This window comes from Manis javanica, chromosome 6 (assembly GCF_040802235.1).
Source record: "Manis javanica isolate MJ-LG chromosome 6, MJ_LKY, whole genome shotgun sequence".
Classification (NCBI taxonomy): Eukaryota; Metazoa; Chordata; class Mammalia; order Pholidota; family Manidae; genus Manis; species Manis javanica.
Window position 1 is genome coordinate 22,488,370 of NC_133161.1, and position 27,723 is coordinate 22,516,092.

Genomic DNA, 27,723 nt, shown 5'->3' on the forward strand with positions numbered 1-27,723 from the left:
TCTCATGTAATTAGTTTGATATTTAATTACAATGAACCCAGGTTCTTATACAAGGCAGGAGATGGCAGCCAGCAGCTCCCCATAAGCCTTTCTAGCCTGGGTGACTGAGGCTAAGGAAATGGGGACACACGGGGCATATGGAAGGCAGGGGCTCTGGTACAGTGTGTCCTGCCCAAAGTTGAGGGTAATGCATTGGGGATCCGCCCCTCGGCTGGCCAAGATCTGCCATCACTCCGTGAGGTAGACCCCTGTCTCGTGCAGTCGCATGTGGGGTAACACATACAGAGCCACAGCCGCAATTGCCAAGAACACCATAGGCTTCCACATCCCAGACATGTTCTGTGGGGACCAAAGACAAGTGGTGAGTGTCCAGCCTTCTGAACCCTTCCCTAAGCCAGAGATCCCCTGCCTACTTGTGCTGGAGAAACCCTCAGAACATCACGGTCCTGTCTCTTACCTCCTGGGTAACCGCTGGAGACAATGTGGTCTTAGTCCTGGCCCCACTAGGTAATGGGAACAACACTATGTGGCTCATCTGAGGTGCCTGCTTGTATCTGTGCCCCGTGGAGGGAGAATACCGGCTCCAGGGTACAAAAGCAAGCTCAGGAGCCAGACTTCAGAGTACCCAAACAGTTGCAATGAGAAAGGACTGGATGCCTTTCTGGTAAGAAAGGGCAAATTTGGGCCTGTAGGAAAACAGCAACACCTCATTAGCTTTATGGAGGAGAAAAGAACTTGGAGTCAAGAGGATAAGACGACTGAGGGGAAATAAAAATGCACCACGGAGTGCAGGCAAATATGAGGTTCTCACACCATCAGACTTTTTCCAGAGAATGATGTTGGTTCAAGGAAATTCAGAGTAGCCAGTCACTGGCTCTGGGAGGCAAATGCTAGGGTCATTGAAACACAAGTCAGCAGTGTGTTGACTGACTTCCTGAGCGTGTGCTAGTGTGCTGAGGCTTTCAGACTCCACTGACCATAGCGAATCCTACTGCTGGTTCGTGGGACAATAAACAAGCATAATTTGGGAATGTGAAATCTTGGACAAGAAAATACATACTTGGGGAAATAGTTGCTATTGGTATTACTTTTTTTACTGTATTGCTTGAAGGACAGGATTTGGATTTTGAGTCATAAGCTTTGGCACCAACTAAAGTAACAGGGAGATGGTTTTAGGTAAGGACAGAGTATAGCTCATTAATGCTAAGAATGCATTCACTCAGAGAATGATGGATTTAAAAAGATTTTAAGCCAACTACAAAGAACAAAGAACATCTACATTTGTAGAAACAGTTATCAAAAAGAACAGAAGATATGAAACAGAAAGCAAAACATTTTTGGAAATGAATATAGAGAGTCATTCTGTAAGAAAATAACTGGAAAGGGAGCTGGAAAAACCATTTACAAGTTCAGGTGCTTATATCCTAACATGCATTGCTAACAATGTCAGTCTGATGTTCTTCAAGAAGGAAAGAGCTGAAACCCATAAGTGTGAACTGGTGCCCTTTATCCTGGGTAGAGGCTAGACTCCAGACTGACTGAGTAAAGGGCTGGTCTGAGTGTCCCAAAGGACTAAGTCATGCCAGGCCTTCCATCACACTGAATTACTAAATTAACAGATCAAGGAAGTCATGTTTTTTGACTTAAGGTGTTTGACAAAATTTTCAATGATATCCTTGGAGAGAATATGAGGAAATAATTAAGAGTGGGATGACAGGGCAGCTGTGTGACTATTTAAGTGACCAATGAGATGGATAAGAGACTGGAGAGAAGACAAGGCTCAGCCCTTGCCCGTAATGTGGATGAAGACATGAAGGTGGGCCTGCCGCCCTTGAGGATGATGTGAAATTGGTAGGGAAGGTGAGAATTTTTAAACCACAGGGTCAAGACTTTTTAAAAAACCCAAACTTCACAGGTTGATCAAGGACTATACCTAATAGGGATGAATGGAAATTCTGCTTTGGATCCAAAAAGTCAACTGGAGGCAGAGCATGGGAGAGGATGCTTAGTATATGCAATGTGCAAAGGGGTTTTATAAACAATACATGAAATAACTTGCCAATGTGATTTGGCAGTTATGAGAACTATGGTGTGTTCCTAATTACCAGGAAGCAACCAAAGAAAACTGCTCAAAATGAGGAGAGATTATAAGGAGAAAACAGGATTGGAGTTTTACTTGTTTCACTGATATTAAGTCCTTAGAATCTGATTCATAGTTTATTGGCCATACTACTTGACCCCTCTATTCCTTAGTTTGATCACATATAAAACAATAATAACAGCTACCTCACTGGGTTGTTGCAAGAATTAAATGAATTAATATATGTAAAGTGATTAGAACAGTGGCTAGCATATAATATGTATTATGTAAATGTATGCTTTTCATTATTTCTGTGGTGTTTTATCACTTGTGAAGTACTTTCATATACATAGCTCATCTGCTCCTCATGTAAGGGACACAAAGGTTTTCTCATCCTTTGTTTACAATTGAAGAAACTAACGTTCAATGTATGCATTTTGCCCACTGGGCTTAAGCTGTATGAAGTAGAGACAGACTCAACCAAGTTCTCTGACTACTGGTCAGCCACACTTTCTACTGTACTACACGGCCTCCCTTCCTGGGTGGGAGTTGCATATTGGGGCAGAGCCAGGCTCTGGGCATAACAGTCTCCTCCAAGAGGAGCCTTGCAAGGACGTCCTTCCTGGAGCCCCATTCTGCTTGGGCCTGCCTGAGGGAGTGCGAAAGGTGATGGCTGAATGCTCAGGGTCTCATCCCATAGGGACTTAGAAATCTGGGAGTATACAGGGGAGGAACAGGTACAGGGAAAGATGCTTATCACTAAAGGAAGTTAAAGACTGTTGGTGGGGAGTAAGTGGTGTAATGCCTAAAAGAAAGGAAGGAGAAAGGTTGAAGAGAAGGAAGAAAAGTGAGGGGTGGGCAGAGGAAGGAGAAAAGAAAATGGTGAGAAGTGCTTTGGCTGCTGCTTCGAACCTGTGCATTAAGCCAACTGCTCTCCATTTACAGGGTGGGGGGAGTGGGAGTGGTAGGGTCGCCCAAACAGGCCAAGAGAGAACAGTTCATGGGTCCCGGAAGGCAGGTGGAAACTTAGGGTTCTACTTTGGGCCCTAAGACCACATTCTGCCTCCTGCTGGCAGACCAACTTACATGACTGAGGCCAACTGGAAGGTACCCAGAATACATCAACCTTGGTTCCCTGAGAACACCTGCATCTTGGTTAGTGAAAACTTTTCACCAGTATGACACTCTCTCCAGAGAGCCTAGCCTGAGAAGCAAATGACAATAGACTCTGGTCCCCAAAAGTGATCAACAGAGAACAATAAAATATTTCCTGGTATTCTTGGTCGATTTTTCTGAAGACCCAAAGTCCCAAACCAGAGAACTTCTCAGTAGAAAGTACACAATATGGTAGCGGTTTCTATTCATTTTCACCAAGTCTGAAGGACAATTTGAGGCTGTTCTCATACCAATGCCCCTGGGAATACAGCTCTCCAGACCCCTCTTCTCACCCAATGGAGGAGGCAGTGATTCCTTTCTTTGCCATCTTGTGGGGTGACAGTAGTGAGAACTCGGCTCTGGGGCTAAATAAAGATAGAGGCCCAGAATAGCCTTGCAGCAGACATCAGCTAGTCAGGCAGCTTTGAAAGCAGCAACAGTGCTGGAATCAATGAAAGTTTTCCCAGCCAGAGGATGACAGATACTCAAACCATGTCAATGGTAGGCACTCTAGCTTCCTATGTGTTACGAAGATGTGCTTAGAGATATTATGGGCTTCACAGTAGCCCAAGAAAAAACTGGGACTAAAACTCAGACCCAAGTATCTATCTGTTGAAAAAATGGCAAAAGCAAGAAGCAAGCAGCTGAGAGAAATGGGAAAGAGGAGAGGCCAGGGCAAGCTGCACCCTCCCTCCACCCCTGAGAAGGAGGGACACTATTCCAGTACCTGCATTAGGACATCTCAGCCCACCAGCACCAGATCAAAGCCGATATGACCACCAGGCCTACAAGAGGCAAGGAGAAGATGGGGGGATTTGGGGCAGGGGATGGCTGCAACATACCAAATGAGGAAGAAGCACAAGGAGAGGCCAGGAGATAAGAGGTGGTAAAAATGACATAAACACATGAGTCCAACAGATAATGGAGATGAGAAAACAAAGGGAAAAGAGAAAGATATCAAGAGGTTAAACAACAGGTAAGTGAGGGTGACAGTATTTCTTCTCCACTGCCCAGGACTGCTTCTTCCCACTGGTAGCCTGCAGAAGATGCAAAACTGATGGTTTAGTGGCAGTTTAGGTCCAAATCAAGCATTGGGTCATTTTCTGGCTTGTCATATCCCTCTCATATCTTGTCAATCAGGGCTTCTCTGCACCGAGACCTTTCTTGTAGGGCTGTAACTCTGGAAAAGTGAAGTTCCAGAGAGTAAAGCTGGGCTCCCCAGATGGCTAGGATATACACTTTCCCTGGGTCACCCTAGGAAGAGCCAGTCTTCTGCCAGGCCACCTGTCCCTTTGTTAGCCCACTTGTTCTGGTTGATTTCCATCAAATCTCAGGTTCTGGGTTTTGGTCTCTACCATCCCCTAGGAGTCTAATGCTGTCCTTGTGAGACAAGATGCACTACAACAAGCTAACAATGGAGAAGGCTAGTTCTTTGACTGCAACAATCTTCCAGAAAGAAACTGAATTTGCAGGTAATAACATGCATGCCGGTAGCTGCCTGCAAAACAATTAGGAACCCCTGAGCCAAAGAGGCACTTCCAGGTATAGATGCAAGGAATGGGCTCGACTTTGAAGTAGTGAAATTGGTGTGGTATTTAGAAATGTGGTACCCAAGGCAAGGAAACATATGAAGCTCTGAACCAGCATGCGGTGGAATATGATGGTTCCAAAATAATATAACACTGGGTAAGAGGCGGTGGTTTCTCCCAAGTTTTATATCCTAAGTAATGGTCCTCTGCCAGGACCACTACGGTTAGCAGAGAACCGCACATGGGATCTTTAGCCAGTGCACCACAGTGAACTGCTGGAAAGTTCCAGATAGCCTTAGAGTTGATGGGACATCCCACCATGACAAACTTATTTTCTTCCCTGGTGTTTAGAGGGAAAGAGGCTGTACTGGAAACTGAGAACTTATTAAGGAAGTACTCAGACTCTTCAGGGAACCAGAGCCCCCAAATTAACCCCAACCAGGGCAGGAATTCAGCAGTACATGCCTTCACAGATGGATCAGCAGTTAAGATACTGAAGTACTTTTGAACAGTTGGCAAATTACCCCGGATACTCCCACCCCAACCTCTGAAGATCCAGTAACTGAAGGGTTAGGTCTCCCTGGACTGGCTGATGGCTTTGCTGTATGGACTGAAGTATTCTGACTATCACTGCTGATCACCCCCAACTCATGCCCTGCAATATATAGAGACTAGCGGGTGACACAAGCCTCCCCACACGCCTAACAATAAAGGTTAACCCTAACAGGGCACCAGGGAAAGCAGGACTGAGTGACTTGCCCAAGATGAGAGAAATATCCTGAAGAAGGCCTCACACTGTCAGCACCCTTAATGCAGCGCTAGAGGAAGGGTGAAGAACCCTCCTGACATAAGGAACAAGCCCATTTCCCACTTGACTCCCTGTGGCTGTGGTTACCTTTTTGTTCTTAGAAAGTTTGAGGGGGTTGTTTTCCTCTGAAGCTTCAGGACAAGAGTCACTGTTATCCTCATCTTTGTTGTCTTCTTTCTTGCCATCCTGGTCTTGGGACTTCCCATGTCCCTCCTGATCTTCTAGGGACTTCATCCCTGGCGGGTCTGATGGCTCAGAAGCTAGTTCATCCCAGCACTCCTCCTTTGTTCCCATTTTGATGTCCTCCTTTCCTTCCTCCATTTCCTCTTTTGTTAGACTATCTAAGTCTGCAGAGTCAGCCTTGTAGTACAGTACCACCTCCAGACTCTGTGGGGCAGGGGCAGGGCAGGACGGGGATGCTGTTACCCATGAAGATCCCTCCCCTCAGGACAGTGGACTATCTCAAGAACACTGTTTCCCAGCATGCCCCAGTGCATGGGCAACAGGCATTCTGGACTGAGTCAATCTCCCTGCGCATAGTGTGGAGGGCAGTCACACCCAGCCTCTGGACCAATACATCTATCTGGCCATTAGCCATTTCAGACAGCTACTAGAGCAAGATTCTTCACCACTGCACCTCAACTGCTGCTTCCTACCCCTGCATGGTGACTCCTATTTTACTCAATTCTTTCACTTATCAGTATACACTGCTTGAATAAATTCCTCTCTTCATCCGTTTGGTCTTTCTCTTGGGCATATGACCCAGGAAGAACAAGTGCCCCAGAAAAACTGGGCTGGGCTACTTGATGCAGTCGTCGGCCCAGGGCTGGGGTCCTGTGGGGCTACATCTCCAGTGTTAAGTGGTCTGTGTTCCACTTGCCCCTTAATCACAGGAAAGGGAGTACCAATTTGCTACTAAGGTGGAACCATGTTAGACCAGAAGCTTCTCTACAAAATGTCTCACCTGACTGAAACAAGGGTGGATGATTTTTCTTCTCAGGATCTCCTCCACCTTCCAAGGTTACTACTCACCTTTCCAGTCTCACAACTGTCTTCCTGACTGTCCAGGCTTGGCTTGGTAACCTTGTTATTTTTAACCCCATCAGCATTCTTGTTCATATTCTTATTGCCAGTCTCTCCTTTGGTTTCTTTGGTGACAGACTTCTCTTCCCGGAGCTGGCGAAGCTCCTCCTGGCAGCACTGCAGCTGCCCCTCCAGCTGCTCCTGCACTGCCAGAAGCTGCCCCTGCTCGTCCATGCTGGCCTGATATTGCAGCTGCAGCTCCCGCAGCCTGGCTTGCAGCTCTTTGATCTGTTGGTAGTGGAGGGCCAGTTACCACACTCAGCCTGGGCCCTTCCTGGGGGTCACTGCCATAGCAATCTCTCTGCTAAAACCCATGGGGAAGCAGGCAATAAAGGAAACATTAAGCTGTGGAAAGTGAACCTCTGAAGCAGTTCTAGAAATAGCTTCTCCCTCTCTTGAGGCACCTGATCATACCTCATGATCTAACATGATCAAAACACGATGATTAAATTATGTTTTATTGTGGCTGGGGAGTAACTACTGGGCACTCTTTTTGAACCTGTTTATTAAATAGGTTTTTTTTAATGGAAACTCCTGCTTCACCCAAGTTATTTCTCTAATAGGTACAATTACCTAAGAAACTGTGTTGCATGCTCCTGACCACATACCTGGGCTCCAGCACCTTGCCCTGGAAACAAATTGTAACCCTGCTCCCTAATCTCTGTTTTGGTCTGTCCTGATCTGACAGTACATCATGGTCTCCTCTGTAGGTTCCAATACCAAGCAAACTAGGCCCAGTTGTTTATTGCTCTCTGAATCTCTCCCATGCACACACAGTGACCCCCACTGGACTGTGGACTATCCTTAAGCAGAAACAATGCCTTCTGTCTCCAACCTAGCAGATGCAGAGCACTCTTCTTGGCATTATGAGATCCAAAAGGAGACAAGGCCCTGTTCTGAGGTGCTTACAATCTAGTTGGATATGACAAATACACATAAAATAACTAAAGAAAATTGACAGATAAAAAAATACAACTCTACAGAAGTGCTCTTGGACACAGAGCAAAAGAAATAAGTGGCAAAAGGAAAAATAAAAATTTTCAGCTGCTAGCCAGGAAATCCCAGTGTAGTGGGCACCTGAGAGATGCCCACCAGTGATGTAGCGGACTGCCCCGCCTCCCGGGAGTCAGACCCTGCTCTGTCTCTCTGATCAGGACAACTATGCAGGCTTGCAGTGGGCTCCTGTCCCTCCCTAGCTTCTCTGAAACGGCTGTGACCTCCTCTGGCTCCAGGGATTTCAAAAGAACTGCTAGCAGTTACCTCATTCTTGTCATTCTGGGAGGCAACAGGCTTTTCAAGGCTTCTCATGAACTCCTTGAATTCCTTTTCGCAGTTGTCCAACTCTTCCTTCAGCAACTTCTGCTTGCCCAGCAGCTTTTTCATGCGCTCCTGCAGCAGCCCATGCTCCTCCTGGCTGAGCTGGTACTTGGCCTGCACTCCCTGCAGCTGGCACAGCACCTTGGCCACTGTGTCTTCAAAGTGCTGTGGAGGGTGGGGAGTAAGACGGCACCAAGAACCACCGGCCCTCTGCCCTATTCTCTTCCCTGAGCCTTTCCTTGGGTACAAAACAATGGCCAAAAGAATCTGGAACTGTCTAGGTCCCCTTGTAGTTCTTCCTGCAAAGAGCACCATGGCCTTGTTGGTGAAAAGTTCCAAATCTTGGCCTCCAGCCGGGTGGAAGCATCTCCGTATCAGAGGGGTGGAGGGCCTGATTTATTTCCAGGGAGTACCCAGCTCACCTCTGACCCCACTGCCCCGCTCATGTCTTGTGCCCTTCCCGCCTTTACAAGGAACGGCCTCCTCTCCTCGTCTGGCCCCACCTGGTAGTTTTACCTCCATGTCTTCAGGCTCAGCAGGTCTGTCGTCAGTGCTGCTGCTGCTGCCATGATTCCTGCAACAGGTGTTAGAGCCGCTGCTGCTGCTGCTCTGGGCCTCGCAGGCACTGTTGCCACTGCCATAGCTCTGCAGGAAGCTCTCATTGCTGGCCTGGGAGCTGCCATAGCTCCTGTGGCAGCTCTCATCACCAGTGCTGCTACCGGAACTACTGTGACACTTCTCACTGCTGGTGGCCATGCTACCATAGGACCTCTTGTAGGACTCAAGGCTCACTTTCATAGAAGGGGCCTGGACCTGGAGCAGCTGCATTTCTTCCATGCAGAGCTGCAAGTCGGCCTGCAGCCTCGTCCGCTCCTCGAGGAGCCGCCCCTGCTCCCGCTGCAGCAGCTCCTGCTCGGTCTGGCTGGCCTCATACAGCTCCTGTAGGGCCTGCATCTGGGTGATGATCAGCTTGGACTGCCGGGAGCGGAGGGGGACATTGTCATTACCCTCTACTGCCATACCACTGGCAGCTCCGCTGTCGCACAGGAGTCTGAGAGCGCACTCCAGCAACCTCACACCTATGCTTGTCTCACCGCAGCCTAAGGAATGGGCACGTGAGGGTTCGTGCTCACTGGGCAAACTGTCCCTGGGGCAGACACTCCACCACTTCCAGGCTCCCATTTCTGCTGGTTCCACATCCTCTCCTTGAAGCAGAGCTGTGTGGACCTCATGAACGCCGTGGCTCCCTAGCCTACCCTCTTCTCAGTCAGGTGTACCCATTATCCTCACCTTTAGACTCAGTACCCTCCCCCATCCCCAATTCTAAAATCAGCCTGGCCCTGAATATAAGCATATGAAAAATCCTTCCTCAGAAGCTGTGGACTTGGAATAAAGGTTTCACTGTACCTCCTGCCAATTCTGAATCAGGGCTCTAGGCATGTTTCCCTGGCCCTCTGGGCCTGACTTCTTGGTTCCTGATGCCCAGGATGAGATCTAATCAGTTAAGGAGATATTTTGTACCTGGTTTCTGGTCTCCATGTTATCCAGGCTACAATCTGATGCCCTTGGAATCTGAGCAAATCTCACAGCTTGAACTTCTGCTATTCCCTTGTTCTCCTTGTCCAGGCTAACATCTGAATGAATAGATCTACCCTAAATTGAAACTACCTATCTGTTCTTCCTTGTCTACACTAAGACCTCAGACCAAATTCATCCCCCAACCCTGAATAGTCTTATGTGGAAATAAATCTTCATTGTGATCTCAGAGGCATGACCCCACACTAGTGCTTGAGATGCAACCCCCCAACTGGCTGTTATAGCCACCAAAGTTCCAATGAAGAGTGTGATCAATACCAAGAAACCCACATGTTAGAAGTTCTTCCCTTGGAAATAAATGGCCCTAAATTTGCTTCAAAAACCAAAATGTTAAGGTCTTTGATCACTGAACCGTGTGCTTCTCAACTATCAACCAGCTCATGAGAAAAGGATGATACATTTAGAGTCAGCCCCAAGGAATCCAAACAAAAACAAAATTGCCATAATACATTTTGAAAATGATTATGTTGAAAGGGTTGAGTCAAATTATCAAGAGATTACAGACTTTGGGTCTATAAGCTTCTAAGCACTGACAGTGCTTCAACTGGGCATGCATGTGGGTGGGGTCCTCAGGCCGCAATCTAAAGCCACATCTTAATGGGCCCATGGGTGGTCGTAGCTGGGGAAGAGCATGACTTCAATCTCATCCTTACTCCTGGTCACCATGCCTTCCCAACTGTGACCTGTGGGGTGCCCCTTTTCTCTACCAGGCTGTTATCCCCGAGCTGCCTCCCTGCCTCTTAATATGGTTACCTTATTTTGACCACATTTTGAAGACTTAGGTGATTTGGAATCCTCAGGATTCTCCAACACTTCTTGGAAACGAGATACTTTGAAAAGGTGCAGCTCTCTGTGCAGCTCTGATTGTTCTTTTAATATGCTTTCTTGATTGTGTATCACTTTTTTCTGCTCCTCTTGCATTCCTTGGTAGAGCAGCTGTAGTTCCCACAGATCCTGTAACTTTGTCAGAAGCTCCCGACTCTGTGAGGTGGAGTGGAAGCAAGGGGCAGGAACTGGGTGGTGACAGGGAAAGACCTACACCTCCTTTCTGTGGGGACCCTTCCCAGCAGAGTCTCTGCGTTGGCCCTGCACAGCCCATCTTGGGACAGGGAATCTTTCTACGAAGAACTGCTTACAAAGTAATTATCTTGTATGTTTGGATGTATTTTGTCACTTACAAAGGGCTTTCAAGGAACATCTTCTCCAGATGGACTAAATATTGAAACATAAAATGCTGGATTCGAGTATTTAAGGTTTAAAACCTTAATCAGCTATCTTGAATTACCTGGTTTGAGGAGACTAGTGAGAAAGTAAGGAGTGGTTGGTTGAGAAAAGGAAGAGTTCAGTACCCACCCTTTTATTTTTTCCAAGGACAGTCACACCTGGGGAGGCTTCTCAAAGCAGCTTCTCCCTAGAGAGCGAGCCATTCCCTGCCTATGGTTACCTTATGGAAGAGCCCAGACTTGGGTAGCGGGAATGAGAGCCTGTGCAGCTCTTCTTGCAGCTGGCCCTGCTCCTCCTGCATCCTCCTCTGATTCTCCAGGAGCTCACACTGCTCCACTTGCAGCTGCCCCATCTCCTTCTGGCTGGCTTTGTACTTGTCCTGCAATTCTGTCAGTCTGTATAGCAGGGTATCACACTGTGGATGGGGTGGGGTGTGGAGGCGTGGTTACCTGGCAGGCGTTTCCCTGCACTGTCTGGCTAGCAGAGCACTCTCCTGCCTCTTGTGATTCACCAGGGTCTCCCTCCCTGGACAGTCACCTTGGACTGACCATCCCACGCCACACGGTGCCTGTACAAGTGTAGGCGCTGAATGGGGAACCCCATCAGTGTGCTCGGGACTGGTGTTTGGCTGTGCTCCAGATTTTGTATACAGGGCCTTCTGAGAGCAGTTTAAGAGGGAGTGTAATCAGTGCCCCACCCTTCTCATTTCCCCACCTTCCTTTTCTCTGGCCCTTTCCTTTGATATAACATTTCCCACCCTGCTGGGAATTCTAGCTCCTGCTACTCTCATTATCTCCAGTTGTTTTATACCTAATTATGCTCCTTACCAATAAGGACTTACTTTCACTCTAAATTTTTTCCCACTTTTGCTGTCATAGTCTTCTTTTAAAATTTTTAGACAAGTCCAAGCTACTACTGAATTTGGGTTGCGAAGACTAAAATCAGCCCCATTTCAAAATCCCAAATCTAGTACCACACTAATCGTAGTGCTGATTTAGGACTAGAGAAAAAGTTGGCTCTGTATGTCGGCATGCTTCTCCCTTCCCACAGTCTCTTCTACTAGGAGGGGAGGTGATGATAAAGTTGTGGGCCCCCTAAATTGAGTGAGAATGGAAGAAGAGGGAAACATGAGCCTGGGCACAGAGAGGCAGGTGGACTGCTGGGGGTGCCCAAATAACCTTCCCCACTTCTGTGGCTTCTGGAGGCCTTTCCCTGTGGGCACAGCCTGCTGTTTGCTGTGGCAGGAGCTATTGAGTATTTAGCTGAATGTAAATCCACTATCTTTTGAGATTCTTGTGCTTTTTCCATTATGCTTCAGTACCTTTCTATATCCTATCAGTGATCAGAGTGGAAAGTGCTCAACACAGGGTAACTGACAATGCCTTGCATTTGACATACTATGGAAAAAGAGAAAATGAGCAAGGAAGGCTGTATTTATCACTGTCAGAATTTACTACTAAAAGGAAGTGAAATAAGAATGTATTCTGATCAATTTAAAGAGGGTAAAATTCAAGCTTAGAGAACTTAACTACTCTGAAGTTAAAGAATAAATCCTGCAAGAGCCTAGGTCCTTCTAACACCCCATCAGCACTCTGGGCATAAAACCATGCCATCTGACAAGCGCATTTGCAATCTGCCTCAGGAAACTGGACCTTCTCTTACTAGTTCTAACAGTAAAAGTTGTGTATGTGGGCCTACGTGCATGTTTTTCTCCATGAATGACAAGATATTACTAGAGTTCTAATAATGAAGTATCAATGTCTACACACATGGAATCATGTGTAAAACATTCAGGTGTTCAGACTGGATCCAGATGTACTGATCTTAAGCTGTGGTCAGACTCAAAGTCAGAATCAAGGAAGATTGTTTTAAAGTTAATAGCACAGAGGCTCTGCCTCTGTTACACACTCAGCTGTGACTGTACAGGAAGCCCATCGGGACTGTGGCTGGATGACTTCATCTTTTGCCCCTACACCTCCTTTCCCGAGAGAAAGTGCCCAGGAGATATCACCTCTCTTAATTACAGTTACCTTATTAGCACACTTTCCCTTGTCCTCTAGGATGGGCTCAGTGGTCTTGAGTTCCTTCAACTCTTGCTGGCAAAGCAGGAAGTCCTGTTCAAGCTGATCATACGCGTGCTTCTGCCGCTCCAGCTCATCTTTGCTGCTGTGGTACAGCCACTTCATCTCCTGAAGCTGGGCGTGCAACTCTGCATTCTGGGGCAGGAGAGGCAGGCCCCGCCATCATCCCAAAAGTCCCGCTCTCTCCTCTCAGGCGGGAACTAAGGAGATCCAACTCTGTCCTTTCCAGTACCAATTTCATCCCAACGGGGGCTTCCTGAGAGGGACCAGTCCCTAAGTCTCTGCACAGACACATTCAGGGCTTCCTTTTTTGGGAGGTGGGGAAAGTGCTTCCTTTTTATAAGCTGGTTTCCTGATTTAAATCAAAGGAAGCTGAGTTCACCTTCCTACTAAGCACCTCTTCATCCCGGCACTGAGAGCCAGTGTGCAGAACTCCAGCCCTTCCCGCACCTCCTTTGTAGTTACCCTCACAGAGAAGGCTGCCTTGCTACCTCCTCCCACACCAAGGTTTCTGTTACCTTCTCACTGCTGTCTTGGAGGGAGGCCACCGTGTCCCTGAGGTGCTGCACCTCGGCCTTGTGGTACTGCAGGCTGTCCTGCAGCTGCTGCTGCACATGCAGCAGCTTATCCTTCTCACACACGATGTGCTGGTACTGGAGCTGCAGCTTCTGTAGCCGGCACTGTGACTCCTGTGGTGGAAGGGCTTCGGGCAGTACCTCTGGGATCCACAACCCACTCGTTCTTCTGCTGAGCTGCCCTCACAAATGGGCAGCCTAAGAATTGACTTCTTCCTGCCCTTTGCTCACTGGGCGTTCGGCAGGACTCAAGGTGCCATATGGGGGTGGAGGGGTAGTGGTGGGGCACTGGAGCTATTTTAACTCTCTACCCTTATCCACCTTCCCCAGACCTCTTAGCGCCGAAGCTGCCCCTCACCTCTGGTTGCTGTTACCTTTTCACTCTGGCTCTCTACGGCTGGGTGTCTCATGACTTTGAGCTGCTGGAGCTCGGTCTGAAGTTGCAGTTGGAACTTCAAGAGCTCACTCTGCTCACTTTGGCTAGTATCATACTTCTGCTGCAGGGCACAGAGTTTGGACTTCAACTCCTCATTCTGTGGTGGGGAGGATGTGGGTACAACAGTTACTGCCAAGAAACAGCAGACCCCTCTACAGATCAGTTTGGTTCCTTTCCAGAAGAAGACTGAGGGGCTGCCACAGGTCTAGGTTTGGTTTCTTCTCTGAAGCAGATCTTAAAAATGACTACCACTTCTAGAATGCAAAGTTATACGACTTCTCCAATGGGTCTCCAGTAGACTGTAGCCCTAACTGCAGGGCAAGAGTCAGCAGAGCACAGCCTTACTCTGCATTTGTTGTCCCCTTTGGAAGCAGTGACTCCAGGTAGGCCCTTCTGCCCTCCCCAAGTGCCCTTCCCCTGCCAGGGTTTACCTCAGTGACATTGTGGGAAGTCTGAAACCGAAGCACCTCATTCTGGGCACACTTGAGCTCCCTCTGCAGCTGCTTCTGCTCCTCCTCGCTGGCCTGGCGATGCTGATGTAGCTCTTGCAACTCACAACATAATTCCTTACACTGTGTGGGAAACAGAAGAGGAAGTCTGATTCACTACAGGTACCACAGGCACTCCGAGATTAGACTTGACAAGAGTATGTCTTTCCTTTTATAGGAATATTTACATCAGGCAAGCGAGACCCCAGGGTACTACCTCTGGCCATAGCGCATACTTCCTTTGCAACCATATGCCTAAGGAGATATGTCTACCACAAAAGAAGGTAAAAGAAGGACAGTGAAAGGTGCCTGCTTTCCCCTACCTTATTCTGCATGTCCTGCATCTGCTCCTCAGCTTCCAGCAGCTGCTGTCTCAACAACTGGGTTTTAGGATCAGGTTCTAGGAAATCCATTTCCGAAGTCTGAGACCCTGCTGATATCATATTCCTTACTGTTTGGGACTCCAGCCACTTTTCTGTTGCTCTCCGTGTCCTGTAATCCAGAACCCCAGAGCCATGTTTGGGAAAGATCTCTAGCTGACATCACCTGACAAGTGTGCTTGGTGCTAATGCCTTCATTTTAGGCAAAAGATGGTAAGGAGCCTTCTATTGTGATTTACCTCTCAAACACACTTAGATTATAGAAAAAGTCCCAGTATCTCAATATGCAAGGGCATGTTTGGCTCTGAGAGCCCTTAAGAGTGCTCAACAGGGCTCGAGACTGGGCCTGGTGTCAAGCCAGCTTCAATCTGGAGGCACTGTGCCATCAGACTAAATCCAGTCTGTATGGACAACAAAGGAATCACTTCTGATCTACTCTAGGGCAGAGCAAACCAGACCCCTGTGCCTAGAATGGAAGAAAACTAAATTTTAGAACTCTAGTCCTGAGGCAATTGGGTTGGATCCTCATGCTTGCTTCTAGGCAATATCATACCCTTTGGATACTATGGAAAGGACCAGGCCTCTAGGAGCAGAGGCCTGGCATCTGCCTTCATGGTGTCTACTCAGGGAAAAGCCCAAGGCAGAGTTGTACACAGCTCTACTAGCCTCATGGCTGTACCTTTCACTCTCCAGATCTGCAAGCTGCCCTGTGAGGCTGCTGTTGCTCTCCTGCAGGGCCTGGTACTCCTCGTTCAGGAAGTGGTAGCGTTCCTGCAGTTGCTGCAATTCTTCTGCAGAGGACAAGCAGAGAGATGTGAGATCCAGGGGAAGAAGCACTGATGGCCAGCCCCCACTTTTCCTGAATAGAAATCTGCCAGCAGAGAAGGCTGAATACTTTCTCTTTTTCTAAAGAGATAACACATGAAGAGGCTTAGGAGAGCCCAGAAAATTCCACGTTGCTCTCGATCTGTGTCCTCTTTCAGGAAGCTGCCTTTCTCTTCATCTTCTCAGATTTGTTCTGTATGCCCATCTTCAAAATCCCAACCAATGCAGAGTCCTGAGATTTTAGGAGCTTGTGAGGGTTTTAATTAAGTTTTTAGTTTATTATATTTCGGTTTCCACTAAACTGTTAATGATTACCTCCCCCTATTACTCTTTTAGTACAAAAAGTTGAGGGATGTGAACTGCCCGATGTCACACTGCCAGTCCTGGCCTTTCAGAGACAACGGCAGGCACCAGAATGTCCTTTCACTTCCTTGATTACCGCACTGAAGACACTGCCTGCATGAAGTCAAGAATTCTTTCTAATGACCTTTTTTGTCTGCTGACAGAAAACTCCAACCCCACCAGACCCACATATCATCCCTAAACATCATCAGAGATCTGGCTGAAACGCTCTAGCACATGTCCCTACGTGCCAGGTACCAAAACTTTTTAATGCTGTGATAATACAAATATTCATATTTGTTTTGTTTCTTCATGATTAAGAATTATTTTGCGTGAATACTGATTCTACTCCTATTTAAATATATTAACTTGCTCTGATTAGAACACAAGGCCTATCTCACCTGCCATAAGATTCAACTCCCTGAAATTTACTTCTAATATTCCCTCTTTATTCCTACCAAAAGTCCTTGAAATACTGTAGACTACACAGAAAGAAGGAAACTAATCTTTAATGAAAGCCAGCCATGTGCTAAGCATTAGACTTGATGACTTCAGCCTCAGAGTCAGTTAGTGTGTGATTACTTCAACATGTTAGTCAGTCAGTTAGTGTGTGATTACTTCAACATGTTAGGCATTTCATTCAATACCCCAATTAGCCCTTTTCTGTTGCTCTCCATGTCCTGTGGGGCACGGGAAAGTTGCAAAGAAAGTGCAGAATTCCCTGGGAGAGTTCTCACCCAGTCTACCCTGTTGTTAACATCTTACCACAGGTACGTTTATCATGGTTAATGGGTCAACATTGGTACATTACTATTAACTAAACACTATACTTTATTCAAATTTCTCTACATTTTTCTGTTCCAGGATCCTATCTAGCTTTAAAGTTTTTTTAACCAGTATTTATAGATATGAAATCTTAGGTTCCGAGAGATAATAACCAGACCAAGTTCATCCTGCTACTTAGTGGAGCTAAGATTCTGCACTTAAGTCTGTTTAGCTCCAGCCCAAGCTTTTCCACTGTACCAGCCTCCCACTTCTAGCACTGTCAGTCAAGGGCTCGTCTGAGAGGCTAACACAGCTGGGAAAACTTGCAGTTTTTTGATGCCCTGTTGACTGCCTCTGCTCAACCTGGCCTAATATAGGGCCTCCTATTATACCCAGATCATAAATCTAGCTTCAGAATAAAGGCAAACTCTCTGATGTCATGAATCCTAGCAACTAGCTGGCACTCACTGTCTGAAAGCAGAACTCTAAGCTTTTGAGTACTTCATGTATTACTGGAAATAACCTCTCTTCCTCTCCAGCTGTCTTGTGCTCTGATTTGTTGCCCCTAAAGCTTCTGATTTTAAGAAGTCTAAAAAAGCCCAAGAGTTAACATCCCAGGACCTGGCCACAGGAATGGAGGCCCCCCATAAAGCAGTCCAGGCAAAGCACCACGCCACCAGAGCAGCAGGAAGAGTTTTCCAAGGTGACAGGCTCCTATACTCCCATCCTATTCTAGTTTCCGCTACTCCCATCCTAGAACTGGAAACTTTCCAAGGAAGGTCTTTCCCACAGTCAAGTCAACACATGCCCAATGACTCTCCAAGGGAAAATTTTCAGGGTACATCTTCATGCTATGGCCTGGCTATATGACATCTGGTAAGTTTTTCTCCCTTATAGTCTTGAATTCAACTTGGAGAGTTTTTTGTAGAGGTTTCCAATTTATGACCTAAGACTACCTTCCACCATCTCCTTGTATACTACCTCCCTTTGCTTGACTTTACTGACCAGGAGGTCTTGCTCTCTCATACCTTGCAACTCAGAGAAATCTGAGGCACTTAAACTATTGGATGGGTCAGAGCTCTTCATTTCCATCTCTGCACGGAGGGTGGTGATCTCCATCTCATACTCTCCTCGAATGCGCTCCATGTCTTCGAGTTCACTCTGCGCCCGGCAGAGATCCTCCTGCAGGGATGCTATGTCACTCTCATGTTCAGTTGCAGAATCCTCTGCTGCTTGCCGCAGATTCTGGATCTCAGCCTGGGCCAAGTGCAACTCCTGTTCTACTTCCTTAAGTTCACTTTCTTTTTCACGCTCTAACAGAGAAATCTCCTCCCGTAGGGACCGCAGCTCACCTGCAAAGCCCACAGGTTGGGATGGTCAAGAGGATTAGTGAACTAATATATGATGTTCTAGAGGCAAAGTTAAAGGCAGAGTTATTTCTTTTCGTTCCTTTTTTTAAAAAATTTTTTTATTAAGGTATTATTGATATACACTCTTATGAAGGTTTCACAAGAGAAAACAATGTGGTTACTACATTTACTCATATTATCAAGTCCCCACCCATGCCCCAATGCAGTCACTGTCCATCAGTGCAGCAAGATGCCACAGATTCACTATTAAGGCAGAGTTTTTCTTATCCAGAAACTCCTGACAACCAAGTTTGTACCCCATCAGAGACATATTGTTTCATCTGGTATGGCATAAAGGGAATATCTAGAAAGGGAAAAGAGAGGGAATCTATGTAGTAAGGTGCAATAGAAAAGTAGATTTTGAAGCTTCACACCAAAAACAACCTAGGCTACTGCTAACAAAAACTAGTAAATGCTTCTAAGTTAAAGATGAAACCTAATTTACAGTATTTTCCTGATGTCCTGAATCTTTCCAAAAATTCTGACTCAGAAAACTTACTATTCTCATTTTATTTATTCAGTCTAAAAGCTTAGATATTACAGAGCCTGAGAGTTCCCTTGACCTGCGTATACTGGACCCAAAACAATGTGTATTTAGAGTTCATAGTTGAAATTCAAATGTGGGTTCACATGATAACCAAACATGAGGAAAAAACGTAAATGTTGATCAATAAGGGATTGTTTAAATGATGATGGTTACATAAGGTATCATGGAGCCATTTTTTAAAAGGTGGCAGAGCTATAGAGAAGACATGAAAAGGCTTCCATAATATATTAAAATGTAAAATGAAAATGTTGTAAATGAGTTAAAATGTGAAAATGTAAAATGTAAAAAATGAGTTGTAAAATATATGGTATTATCCTATATCTGAAAAGAAGTATTTATATGTATAACACATAACATAGAAAATATATAAAAACATACAAAAGATCTGGAAAGATCTATGCCCCAAACCATAAACAGTAGTTGCTTCTAAGAAGCAAGATAGCATATGATGGGGACTTACACCTTCACATCATACACATTGATACTGTTTGAATTTTCACAAAATCCTGTATTTTATAATAAACTTCAATTTATATTTTAAAAAATGTGTCAGAGCTCTCAATTATCTGTGGAACATCTCAGAATTTCTGGACACAGGTACCCATCAAGGATCAGGAGAATCTAAAAGTGAGAGAGAATAAAACGGACTGACACCAATTGAGAATTCAAGCCTTGGAAGCCAGAATTAGGGGATTAATGAAGATCAGGCTGGGAGGGACAAGACCTTCCACAAAACCCTTTGAGAAGCACACCATCCAACATCCCTTTGTCCCCAGCTCCTGCTCATTCTACTCACTACTCAGGTTCCAACTGTCCCTAGCCCCTGACCCCATCTCCTCAAAACAATTAAGCAGTAAAGTAAGTCCTGTAATAAATGTCTCATAGAACCTTGGACTTACAGTGAGTGAGTGAGTGAGTGAGTGAGTGAGTGAGTGAGTGAGTGAGTGAGTGTGTGTGTGTGTGTGTGTGTGTGTGTGTGTGTTAGTTATAAGATTCATGAAGGCAGGGAACATGTCTGTTTTCCTCACCATTACAGCTCCAGGATAGTCATAGGGCCTGGCAAAATGAAGCTCAATAAATATTTGCTGTATTCATGCGTAAACACGGCAGGGGCTGGCTCACCTATTCAACAAACTTTTGCTAAGTATCTATTATGGGTACAGAATTACATGTTTGGATTAAAAAAAAAATCAGAACACAATTGGATGCTTAAGAAGAAAAATGTGGACGTACTGCAAATATAGCTGCTGAGTGGACAGAGCGTCTACAGGGCCAGGGGTATCTCTCACCCTTCTCTCCCAAGCTCACACACACAGCTCTGCGCACATCTTTTGCCAGTCTTTCCTTGTCTGGAATGATCCCAGCTGTCTCCTCCCCTGGGTCTGTTCAACGAATATTAATTGATGCATCAATTCTGTGCAATTCATTGCTTTCCTTCCTATTTGAAAAGAACAAAGTCCTTGCTCTACCTACTACTGAAGAGCACAGAGGCTGTCTGCCTCTTGGACCTCACAGGCTAGTCAGGGAGACACATAGGTCAACTGGCCATTAAGCTAAAAGCCCAGAGAAGGCAGTACAGCACAGAGAAGACAAGTAATGACTCTATAGCATCTTACTACGCTAATGGACAGTGACTGTAATGGGGTATGTGGTGGGGACTTAATAGGGGGAATCTAGTAACCACAATGTTGCTCATGTGATTGTATATTAGTGATACCAAAAAAAGATATATTACATGTTATCAAAATTAAAAACTTCTGCATGTGAAAGACACTGCTGAGACAATGAACTGACCATCTGCAGACTGGAGAGAAAATATTCACAAACGGATCTGCCAATGCACTTGAATGTAGACTATTCAAAGAATCTGACTTTTTAGATGGGCAAAGAAAAACCGCTTCACAGAAGATATTCAAGTGACCAATAAGCACATGAGAAAGTATTCATTCTCATTATTTTAGAGGAAAAGCTCATTTAAACACAATGAGATGCTGCTGCACAGCCACCACAATGACTGAAATTAAAAAGATGAACAAATTAAAGTGTGAACAAGGCTGTGGAGCAATCAGAAGCCTCATACACTGCTGGTGGGAAAGTAAAATTGTATAACCACATTGAAAAACTATTTGGTAGTTTTTCATAAAGTTCACACACACACACACACACACACACACACACCTATCCTGACTCCACAGTTTCGTTCCTCGTTATTTGTCCAACAGAAATTAAGCGAATGTCCACCAAAAGACATGTACAAGAATGATTACTGCACTTTTCACAATTGGCAAATACAAACAGTCCAAGTTTCCATCAAGAAAAGAATGGATAAACTGCAGTATATTCATACAATGAAATACTACTCAGCAGAAAAAAAGTAATGAACTACATATACATACAAGAATATGGGCAGAACCAATAAACTTTACGCAAAGTGAAGGAAAGACACAAAAATGAATATTTGACTTCATTTATATGGAAAAAAAAGATAAAAGCCCTAGAGCCTGCGGAGGGCTTTTTCTATGGGGGGCTGACCAAACTCTGCTTCCTAACTACGCCCTTGATGTTAGGATTCAAACCTCCCTTCAGTTCTCCCCTGCAGTTTGGCCCTAAAGAATGGCTTTCTCAGACCCACTGTGGAATGGAGGGAGGTCTTCCTCAGCCCCGAAAACTATTAATTAGGAACACAAAGGGGCAGGGCCGGCAGGGCGCGGGACTGACAGCCCGAGGGGCGGTGCTCATCCGGAAACGGGGCGGGGCAGACGCTGGCTGGGAGTTGGAAGGGCCAGACCCGGGTTCAGAAGGGCAGTCGCCGGTTGACAAAGGGTTGGTGCTGCTGGGGCTAAGGCCGAGGGCCCGGGAGTAGGGCTGCGGGGCAAATAAGTGGTTCGTACTCACTGGTTATGTCCTCCATCTCGTCGTCCCCACCCCCCGCCCCCCGCCCCCTCGCCGCAAGCGGTCTCCCTAGGGGTCCTCCGGCCGCCGCCGGCCAGTCCCAGACCCCGCGGGGCTGTGGAGGCCGGAACGGCCTCTCAACACCAGCTACCTCTGAGACCGCGCGCGCCCCCTCTTGGCGGAAACGGGCAACGCGCGTGCGCAGGGACGACCTGATTTTCCTCACGCGGGGTGGGGCCTAAGCACCTTCGCCAGATCCTCAGCCCCGCCTGCTTGGGTGAGGTCTAATGCTAGAAACAACCCTACTGAATAGGGAATCGATCCAGAACTTTATTTTCCCAGATCGTTGCCTACCTGCATGTCTACTTAAGAGTCTCTGCCTTCCCTCCTATTTGAAAGGAAGAATGCCTCTTCTCCAAGCAAAGGCTTTCTGCTCTGCTGACGGTTTCCTTCATCATGACCTAGTGTGTCCCTATCTCTAAAAAAACCAAAAAACTCTCCTTTTACCTCATTCCCCTTTCCCTTATGTCTTTGCAAAACACAACGATTGGAATTACCTGTACTCACCTTCTCCATTCACCTTCCCTTTCCTCTTCAGTCCCAGTCCACTCAGGCTTCTATCTTCATTGTAATAATGACTCAGTCATTTACCCTCCATCAAATAAAATCCAATGACCATCCTACAGTAGTAACTTTGACACAATTGATCATTATCTCCTTGAAGCATTTGTGCTCTAGGCTTCCAGGGGACAAAATGCTTTACTAGTTCCTCCTACTTTGATCTCTTTTGTTCATTACTATTTCTATACTGGGCCTTTAAATCCTGGTGTATTCCTGGGACTGGACCTCTTCTCTCCTCTTCCATGTTATTTCATGGTGATCTCCCATGGATCTGAATGCCATCTATATGTTAATGACTCCCAGATTTATACCTCCAGCCCGATTTCTCCCCTGGTTCTAGATTTATATATCCATCTGCCTCCTTCCTTAACATATTTACTTACCCATTTCAACAGCTATTTCAAACTCAACATCTACATGTCTTCAATGGTTCCCCTAGCCCTGAAATTTGTTCTTTGCCAAAGTCTTCCCCATCCCAGTAAATAACACCACTGTTGATCCAGTGTCTCAAGGCAGTTACCTTTCATGTCTCTCCTAACCCCCTATCCAATGTATCAGAAGCCCTGAGAGCTCCACTTTTCAAAGATACTGTGCATCATCTCCATTTCTACTGCTCTAATCCAAGCAACCATCATCTCTTGACTATTGCAGAAACTGCTGGCCAGCCTCACTGTTTGGACTCATCTACCTCCATTCAACTTCCACAGTGGTGAAAGTGTCCTTTTAAAAATGTAAAGCAGATCGTATCACTCTAGACTTGGTTAAGATCCTCCCATGTTTCTGCATTATACTGAGAATAAAAGTCAAACCTCTCATCTGGCCTACAAGGCCCTTTGTAATCTGATCTCTGTCTGCCCCATAGATCTCTCTTACCAGAGTCCTCTACATGCACTTTGCTTCAGTCACAGTAGCCTTTGCTCTGTCCCTCAGACACATGAAACTCATTCTTGCTTCTGAGCTTTTAGTTACCATTCCTTTTGCCTGGTGTGCTCTTCCCTCGGATCTGTCTCATTATTCAGGTCTTAGCTCCAATGTCATCTCAAAGAGGACACTTCTAATTACCCTATCAATGATAAACTCCCATCTCACCCCATCTCCTTATATCATATTGTTCTATTGTCATTGGAGCATTTATTGACACCTGAACTTCTGTTAGTTTCTGCCTCTCCTCTTTTAAAATGTAGTCTTCATTAAGGTAGGGATCTAGTCTCTTGTTCATAGCTGGTCCTCCAAGTATAAAGGCATTCAATAAATGGTTGATGAGTAAATTAGCTCGTGTTACAAATAAGGAACCAAGTCACAGAATGATAAAAATGACTTGCTCAAGATCACAAAACATGTTACATGGCAGAGCTGGGCCTAAGAATCTAGGTGATCTGAGACCAATGCTCACACTCTATTCCCCGTGGAACACATCTCCTGCCACTTCTTTCCTCCACCCTCCTTGCCTTCATTGTCTACTTTCCCTGCATCTACCTTTGCTTACATCTTTTTTCCCCATCTCTTTCCCTCCCACTTCTCCACCTTTGCCTGCTCCTCTCCTGGTCTGCTTCCCGACCTCCCTTTTTTCTCCATTTATACTTCTCATTTGGCTTGATCTCACTTCTCCCTGGAGAGGCCCTGCTGTTTTCTAGGGCAGCTCCCCTAAACCTTCCGGAAGCCTACAGAAGTAACAAAGCTGCCTCTTTATGGTGCAGTGGAATGTGGGACGCTTGCCTTGCTGCTTCCCCAAGACAAAGGGACATAGGCCTTAGGCCTTAGAAGGAAGGGATTTGGGGCCACAAGCTCGGTCCTAGGGAGCAATAGAAGCATTCTCATCTGCTTCCCTTAAAAGATACATAGAATCCCCTCCAGTCACTTGTCATTGGCTCACTGCTCTTCCCATTGTGCCACTGGAGAGACAGGAAAAAGCAATCTGGTTTGGAATTCAGCTCTGGTTACCTATCTTGGTACTGACCAGGAAACAAAGTAAAAGGGATTCAGGTGGGAAGGGAGGCTGGAGAAGAGGGAAAGGAGAGGTTAACCAGAAGAAGAGGTTAAATGGGAAGAAAAGCAAGGGCAGGGGAAGAGAGAAGAGCCTGATAGAGATGCAAAAAAAAGGTGATTAAATAAAGAGAATGAAGAGACAAGGAGAAAGGGTGAGAACAGTAGAGAAAAAGGAGGAGAAAGTACCGAATTAGGTTATGTTTGTCTGCTGTGCTTCAGGACAAAAGTACTTGGATGGCCACCTCCCTCCTGCTGAGTGCCAGGAATTACCTTGGAGCTGCTGGATCTGCTTGGTGAACACCTCCGCCTGCTGGGCGCTGGCCAGCCTTTCATCCTCCAGGAGCCCTGCAGTGAGAGGGGGAGCAGCAGGCCTGGCATCCAGTGACCACAGAGCCTTTGGGCCCAGGCCCTCTGACTCCATCACAGGCACTCACCCTGCAGCTCCAGGGAGTCGTCCTCATGCTGCCCGGCCAGTTCCCGGGTCTCCTCCAGCTCTGCCACCAGCTGGAGCACCTGAGCCCTCAGCTCCTCCAGTTCCGTCTCCGTGAGGCTCAGGCCCCGGTGCTTACTAACCGACAGGGAGCCCACACTGCCACCTTTCTGTACTTGGTCTTCCTCTTCTTCTACCTCTTCCACCTCTTCCTCCTCTACTTCCTCCTCCTCTTCCTCCTCATAGAGAGCTGGGAGTAACACTTCCCCTAGGGGAGACAGCCATGGACCAGGGAGTCAGAGCCAACTTCCTGTCCACAGTTAGAGGGCCCACAAACTCATGGTCCCAGGGCAGAGATGGTAAAATAGTGCCACCTGGTGTCCCCCAAGGAGCCCCTGGGCAGGACCCACACTCATGGTGAGTCCTCAGGTGTGAGGGTTAAGTCTGGAGGTAGCCCACCCCCTTCCCAGGCCCTTTCTGGATGAATATTATACCCAGTGACCTTCTATTATTGCCTTTGAGCAGCTGGGTGCTGGCTCAGCCATGTGGAGCTTGTACAGGGATACCTGCTTCTTCCAGTCCTGGTGGTCTCTGGGTAGTGGGACAAGTAGTCAAGAGAGGATTCAGACACTCAGTGTGTCTGTCTTTAGGCCAAATGGGGCAAAAGTTAGTTTGTGGTTTGTAGAAAATTAAAAAATCATTCAGGTGGCTTGTGAGAAATCAGCCTTTCCATAAGAAAGCTTTGTCTATCAGTAGGTAGAGAAAGAAAACATCCAAATGAAATTATTCTAAATGTTTTACTGGACAAACACTGGGGCCCTTTCTATATATCCTATCAAATAGCCTCTTTAAAAAATTCTTCAAGGTCTACCTTCCTTTTCCCTGCTGAGTTTCAGGAGGTCTCCTCTCCCCTCCCTGCTTGTAAGGAGGCCCCTCCTCTCCTGCTGACCACAGGTAGTTTTCAGGGGGAAGTCTGAGGTTGTACCCTTGTATAAAAGAAAGGCTGCCATTTTCATGCATTAAATTGGGGTGTGCTGGTCCCCAGCCTCTGGTTGGTGAGTACCCCCTCCTTTGCTGCAATGCAGTTCCTCTAAATAGCAGAATCTTCTCTAGATGGTGACTGTTTGCTTTGTTTTAAATTCGGAATCCATCTTACATTCCCCAGTAATACCAGCCTAAGATTCATCTGGGACCCCTCCCATCATCTGTTCCCCTTGGGGAGCCCACACTGAGTGTGCATAGGAGCCTGGGGAGGACACTTCACAGGAAGTCCTGGAAGACAGATAAGCATCTTTCCAGGGGCCTAGTGTCATCAGCACCTGCTAAGTCACATGGGATGGGTGCAGTAGGGATACATGAGCATTGGGAGGTTGGCCTTCTTACCTACCCCTGTCCCAAGCAATTGCTTTTGGGCAGTAAGTTATCCCAGAAAACCAAAGCTACTAAGCTTGCATTCAAAGTCAGAGTTCACGGAGAAAAACAATTGCATGCTCACTTCCCTGCTTTTCAAAAATAAGAGACAGCTTGCAATCTGGGTCGGGAGGCAGTGAGAACTAACCCCCTGCTGAAAGGCTGCTTCAAAACTCTGTCCAAGGAGGCCTCTTTCTCTGTTTGGCAGCTCCCCAGGGACACACAACCTCGTTAGCTGGTGGTTAGGGCCCCAAAGGGATGCACCCAGAACTTCATTCCCATAAAGCCTGAGCCCTGAGGAGGGGTGGAGCTCAGGCCCAAAGGGTAGAGGGGGCTCAGGTGGGCTGGGGGGAAGGGCTGTGTGTCCTGGTTCAGTGTTCAGGGGTCAGAGGGAGGAAGGAGGAGGAAAGGGAAATTGGGTGAGGGGGAGAGAAAGCTTTTGGGTAAACTTACCATCCATCGCTTGCATCCCCCGCCGTTCCAGGGACCCCCAGCGCTGGCCTTTCTTTCTCTCACAGCCGTCAGACACTTCATAGGAGCCTAAAGTGGTCACTGTGGGTCCTGAGAGCAGGAAGAAAAGGACTGTGGGATGCTAGTGGCAGCTGGGGCCTTGGGTGCAGTGGGGGAGGGAGGGGGAACATGCCTTCTAGTCGTTTGGAGCCCTGGGGTTTTTAATCCCGATGGAAGTGTTTGGCTCAGTCTGCCCAGCGTTGCGACTCTCCTCCCTAAGCCGCCCCTCTAGCTGGGCATGCGGGGACCCCACCCTATGCTGCCCAGCCTCCTCAGCACCCCCATTCCAGGCCCTCTCCCTTGCATAGACAGAAAGGCTGTGTATCTCTTCAGCCCAGAGCGGACAGGGAGGAGATGGGCAAGGATGGAAGAGAGGCCAGGAGCCAGCAAAGAAGAGGCTAAAAGGGTGAGGTGGCGCGTGGAAGGGGAAGAGGTGATAGGAGACGTTTGGGAAGGGGTTCTGGGCCGGGGCCGATGCGCTCTCCTGCCTTGTCTCACTAGACCTTCTCCTTCCTACCCCAGCCCCGAGTTCAGAAGCTTTCGGGGCCGAAGGGGGTGCAGTGTTTGGAGCCCCCAGCGCTGGAAGCACCATCAGGCTGGAGAGACGAGATGAGGGAGGCTCAGGGGAGGGAGGGCCAGGGAGGATGCAGCCGGCGTGGGCACTACCCAGTCCGGAAAAATGGAGACCCGGCCCGGGTTGGGGCGTACTGGGTGGGAGAAGACAGAGGCTGCAAGGTGGGAAGCGCCGGAGGTAGGAGGACGTGGGGTCTGGAGCAGAAAGCGATGGAGAAGAGGAAGGGGCGGCGGTGAAGAGGTGAGGGAGGGGCGGCTCTGACCTGGGCCGGGGCAGCTCCAGCCTGCGGCACCCGCGCCGGCCCCGGCACCCGCCTCCATGGCCGCTCGCGCCGCCGCCCGGAATAGACACCGCAGCCGCGAGGCCGGGAACCGAGCGGAGTGCGCAGGGAGGGCGGGCGGGCCGAGGGGGCGGGGCTGGTGCGGCCACCTGACACCGCCCCCGCCCGGAAGCCCGCCCTCCTCCCGGCTCGGGGCCCGAGCTATCGCGTCCGGCGACACCCCTCGAGGCCCGGGGCGAGGGAGAAGGGGAGCGGACGATAGCGACTCGGGGCTTGAGGATGCCCCAAGGGGAGCGACAAGATGCTTGGGTTCTGGCGGTGGCCCCTGCCGGAGTCGGCTGCGCGCGGAGACCCCCCTACGCCGTGTCCCGTGCAGTGAT

The 27,723-nt window shown here is 47.5% G+C and overlaps 1 protein-coding gene across 13 annotated transcripts; it reads right to left on the reverse strand.

Annotated features, from left to right (window-relative positions):
* On the reverse strand, positions 1–27,482 carry CCDC136 (coiled-coil domain containing 136). Of its 13 annotated transcripts, none has more exons than XM_037019622.2 (19): positions 27,326–27,482; positions 26,433–26,540; positions 24,574–24,837; positions 24,410–24,484; positions 17,713–18,036; positions 15,432–15,543; positions 14,696–14,864; positions 14,316–14,456; positions 13,823–13,981; positions 13,392–13,562; positions 12,823–13,008; positions 11,013–11,207; positions 10,322–10,549; positions 8,489–8,947; positions 7,916–8,137; positions 6,605–6,883; positions 5,660–5,959; positions 3,963–4,020; positions 202–339 (listed from the first exon to the last, which is right to left on the reverse strand). In XM_037019622.2, the coding sequence occupies exons 1-18, from the start codon at positions 27,381–27,383 to the stop codon at positions 3,997–3,999; spliced, it is 3,474 nt and encodes a 1,157-aa protein (XP_036875517.2). In that variant the 5' UTR covers positions 27,384–27,482; the 3' UTR covers positions 202–339; positions 3,963–3,996. The 13 variants fall into 13 exon arrangements, with proteins under 13 accessions (XP_017507730.3, XP_036875521.2, XP_036875518.2 ...); XM_037019620.2 differs by having other exon boundaries at positions 3,963–4,066; XM_017652241.3 differs by lacking the exon at positions 3,963–4,020 and having other exon boundaries at positions 1–339.
* Between the last annotated feature and the right edge of the window lie 241 nt (positions 27,483–27,723).